Source organism: Polypterus senegalus, chromosome 4, assembly GCF_016835505.1.
Source record: "Polypterus senegalus isolate Bchr_013 chromosome 4, ASM1683550v1, whole genome shotgun sequence".
Lineage (NCBI taxonomy): Eukaryota > Metazoa > Chordata > Cladistia > Polypteriformes > Polypteridae > Polypterus > Polypterus senegalus.
Genome location: NC_053157.1, coordinates 218,954,415 through 218,959,348, shown reverse-complemented (window position 1 = coordinate 218,959,348; position 4,934 = coordinate 218,954,415). Strand labels below are relative to the sequence as shown.

At 37.5% G+C, this 4,934-nt stretch overlaps 1 gene segment (V, D, J or C); it reads left to right on the top strand.

The window, feature by feature from the left end:
• Window positions 1-697, top strand: LOC120528837. The segment is given in 2 exon segments: window positions 1-57; window positions 306-697. Coding segments are annotated over 2 exon segments (441 nt in total).
• The last annotated feature ends 4,237 nt before the right edge of the window (window positions 698-4,934 follow it).

The window sequence follows — 4,934 nt, the reverse complement described above, 5'->3', positions numbered from 1 at the left end:
AAGTGACAATGTCGCCTCTTGTGCCACTCCTCTGCATCTTTGTCTTCTTCACTCATGGTATGAGTCTTACATTTATATATCCTTGAAAAGAATAGCTTCCTAAAAATAAATAGATTATACATGTAATTCTATTTATTAATAGGTTTTCTTACAATGCCTTATATGAATTATATGCAGTATAGTTTAATGATATATATATATATATATATATATATATATATATATATATATATATATATATATATATATATATATATATATATATATATATAAATAAATAAATAAAATTATCTTTTATTTCTCAGACTGCAATGGAGAGATATCTGTGACCCAAACACCAAAAGCTAAATCAACAAGGCCAGGAGAAGATGTTACTATTAATTGTAAAACAAGTAAATCAGTATACTCTTCCAGTAATGGTTTTAACTGGTTGTCCTGGTTCCACCAGAGACCCAATGAGGCTCCTAAACTGATTATCTATTTAGCAAGCAATCTTCAGTCAGGGATTCCAAATCGCTTCAGTGGTAGTGGATCAGGGACTGACTTCACTCTGACCATCCGTGGAGCTCAACCTGAAGATGCAGGACATTATTACTGTCAGCAGGGAGTGGAGCGCCCTCACACAGTGACAGATACCCGTACAAAAACCTGCCCTGCTCAGTGGCACATGTGCAGCCAGCCTTACCACAGATTCTAAGACAGAAGTCACTGTGCTGAGACATGAGAACAGTATTAAAAAAATAAATAAATCAACACCATAACAAGTTTTTTTTTAAAAATACTGAAACCTGAAATAAACTGAACTCAAAATAACTGTATGGAACTGCATTATGCAAACAATGGGCAGATAGAATACTTGTTCTGTAATAAATTACTTCTAATAAAATATGTCATATAGTTAGCATTATGATAAGCAGTTATAATATCTGATCCCTCTAAGATTGTGATGATTTTGTGGTGGGAATAATTGTACACCACAATGAGTTGTGGTCTGCACATGTTGTCTATGCCTCTGATAAGATTACCTAATGGGAAGAACGTGATAAACAATAATTAATAAATTAAATCTAAAAACACTTACAGCATGTAAGCCAGGACCCACTCCTGTAATCAGGTAGGGTGATGTTCATTGTGCAACCATGTAATTTATTTGCCTTCTCCTCAACTGGCTGTTAAATTTATAATTTCTGATTGCCAGGATTATAATATTTTATTTAATGATTTTTATCATTATTTTGATTATTTAATTTTATAGCCATTTTTTAATTTTTTCTAATGGAAAGCAGGTGTATTTATGAGCATGAGTACCAAAATATTGTGTGCTAAACCAAGTGGACCCGTCTTCCCTTTGATAGCATATACTAAAATACAAATGCTCTGACCTTAAAGGGGGAGCCACTATGTGCCCCCTGTCCTATTGTGTAAAAGTAACAACAAATTGGGAGGAGGAAGACACAGTCTAAACAGAGTACTGACAGTCATTTTGCTCCATTTCAGGCACTGTTTGTGGAAAATTAGTGTGGTGATTAAGCTGTACATATACTGAATTGGAAGCATCTAACTCTGGAGGAAAATTATTGTAATGAGCACAGAAACAGGAGAGACAGAATAAAAGATGGAAACCATGCAGGGTGACAAGTATGAGCCCTCAGACAAATGAGACAGTTTATTGTTTAAATTCACAACAGAGTCAAATCACAGAACTTTAGCATACTTATACAAACTCCTCCGCTGTTAAAGGCTGTATGGGAATATCACTCAAACAACAAATACCCACACATGTCAGGAGTAAGTCATGTCTAACCTCATCTTGTCCCTTTTGCGTGTACATTCTGGATGATCACGTGCTGTACCCTGTTGATATGTGGCAAACAGGTAGTAATTCTGTCCACATGAATTTTCAGTGCTCCTGATTCCTGTCTCCAAGACTGTTCAACTGCCTGCAGTCTCTCTTATCACCTCTCAGATGAACATCATCTCCTTGACCCTCATTCCAGTACCTTGGCTTCAACATCCAACTCCTCTTATCTACCTGGATGGTCCTCATCACTCAGACTGCTCCTAGCACTCACCATGCCATAAATAACGAACCAGTAGGTAATTCCACCATTCATATTAAAAGGCACTAGTGCCATGTATTGTACAGCAACTGGGTAGAACTTCCTAGAAGGCTATGAAATAGTAGGGTGTTTGCTGTCTATCAGGTAGGTGGCTCCAGTTCATCTGTATTTATGTCCACCATAGTAAACACTGCAAATCCCTGGACCCAGCCTATCAAGTGCTTCGCTGTGCTGGCCAATATAGTGTTCACACATTCTTCAAAAAGCTGTCAGCAACTCTTTATAAGACAAAAAACCTAAAGCTAATGACATTTATACTTGGTATTAATTGGTTTTGTGAGTCACCAAAATGGAGTCAGTTAAGCGTGTCTCTAAGACACTGGAAATGGATTTTTTTTTACTTGGTGGCCATCTTTGTGCTTATTGAAGGTGACATAATTAAAAAAGTGAAGTCTACTAAATAAAATTGTTGCTTTATTGTCCAACCACTAAATTAACGGTGCTTTATTCTCTCTTTTCTAAGGTCTCATGCAGATATTATCATGGCTGGTGTTCCATCAAGTTCTTCTGAAGAACCTGGAGAAACTGTCAACTTCAAACTGTAAAGCCATTAAAACCATTACCAGTAGCAATATTAACTACCAAGCCTGGCATCAAGCAGAATGCAGGAGAACCTCCAAAACTCCTGATTGTGGTCAAGCACTCTGGGATCTCAGATCACTTTAGTAGCAGTGTGGCAGGATGCTTTTACCAACTGACCATCAGTAACTTGCAGGCGGAAGATACAAGAGATCACTGCCGTCAACAGTCAGTCAGCTGGCCTTTCATACAGTGACAGAGAGCCTTAGAAAAACACCCTTGACATTACTGGGATTCAGAGAGAGAGAGATAGAGAAGTCACTGTGCTTACGTTCATCTGAGAAATATGTATTATATAAATAAATATATTATTATTATTATATTATGACAAGCAACAAAGCCCTTTTAAATACACACCAGAATTACTAAAAGCGAAGAAAACTAAATGAAGGAGAGTTTTGATTTAGCTAAAGATAACAAAAACAGTCCCAGTCCCAGTGAGGCATCATGCAGATATATTGCTGAGGGTGTAGAAGAGCCCCTGTAGTGTTTCTTGACACATTTGGCTGAGAGTCTTCAGTGTTAGTGTGTCAAAGTGAAGGTATGCAGCATTGTTCATAATGGCACCCAGCTTACTCTTCATTCTCTCCTCCACTCCTACCACCACTGGGTCTAAAGTGCATCTCATAACTGAGCCTGACTTTTTAAAAAACTTTTTGTTTTGGTTGATTTCTTGTGAAGTGATGTTACTTGCGCAGCACACCATAGCCTAGAGGTTATATAAAAGTTGCTATACAACATATTGGATGGACAGCTGAGGATGGCAAGGGTGATGATCCATAACAAGGATAAATGACAGATGAATGCAATTCATAACTGCCAGACTTGATTGCTTTTAAAAATAAAAGGACTCCTTGATCACTTTTTAAATTGAAAACACTATCACATCTCAGGGTGAATTTTGGCAAGATCAGATATTTTTGTATTTGGGTATTGTGGAAAATTGGTTTAAACCTCTTTAAGAAGCAATTTAACGTTAGATGAGTTACATCTGGAATGGAAAGACATGGAGAGGGCTTTGAAACATATGTCAATAGGATACTGTATACAAAAATGCAAGCATATTACAATTAACATTGAAATTTGTGATCCAGACTTTGAAATGCAGTCTGAATTTTTCCACATTACCAATTTGGAAGTGATTGCTTCATCATAGAGATGCTTATTTTTAAGCTCAGCAACAGAAATAATTAATTGCATTATAATTACTCTAAAGATGAGTCATTCTGTATTCTTGCATCTTGAACTGTATAGTTTTGGCTTGTTCCTTTTGCAGACACAGCAAGCTGAACCTGCTCTATTCACATATTAAAGCCTTTAAATGTATGCCTGTGGAACATCTGGACAGATCTGATCATCTTTCTGCCACCTACATACCTGTTACTGACAGCAGCAGCTCTTCATTATTCACAGCAGATGTTCAATGTCAGGAGGAAAAAAATACACTATATCTAATATAATCAAATCTAAATCTTAGAAGCTGGCCTGTAACAGAGTTGTAGAACTAGTAAGGGATATCACTACCCACACTGATGGAACAAAGTCTCCAAGCAATAAATAGTCTTCTCTGCACTTTCATAGGTAGTTCTTCTATCTTACAAGACCAGTACAGCCTGACATTGATGTGGACCCCAAGAACTTGTAGCAATGCACCACCTCTTTATCCACTCTATGAATATTGCCTGGGTGTGGAGTCTCTTTGGCACGTTGAAAGACAATAACCAGGGGCCTCATGCATAATGCCGTGCGTAGAATTCACACTGAAACATGGCGTACAGACAAAATTGGAAATGTGCATACGCACAAAAAAATCCAGATGCATAAATCTGTGCAAACGGCAACTTCCATGTTCTTCTGCTGCATAAATTCTGGTCAGCGAGAAAAGTAACACACATGCACTCGCCTGCTGTCCTGCAACCATCTCTTCCCAGAATCACGCCTCTTTGAATATGCAAATTAATATAAAAAGCCCTTAATCTCAGCATTCTGTGAAAAGGCAATTGCAAAAGCACGGGCAAAAATAGAAGAATTTTAGCGAATACCAAGCGGAGGCAAGGAAAATGTACTATTTGTTGGTTTAAACAGTGGTATAAACAACAAAAGGAAGTTAATTGAGTGACATGGAGTGTCAGAGAAACTCGAAAGCTCAAGTTCACAAAGTTGGACAATGCTCGAAATAAAAAAGAAGTCGTCACATATCAGAGTCGCCGTGAAAAGGCGAGTCATAGCCCACCA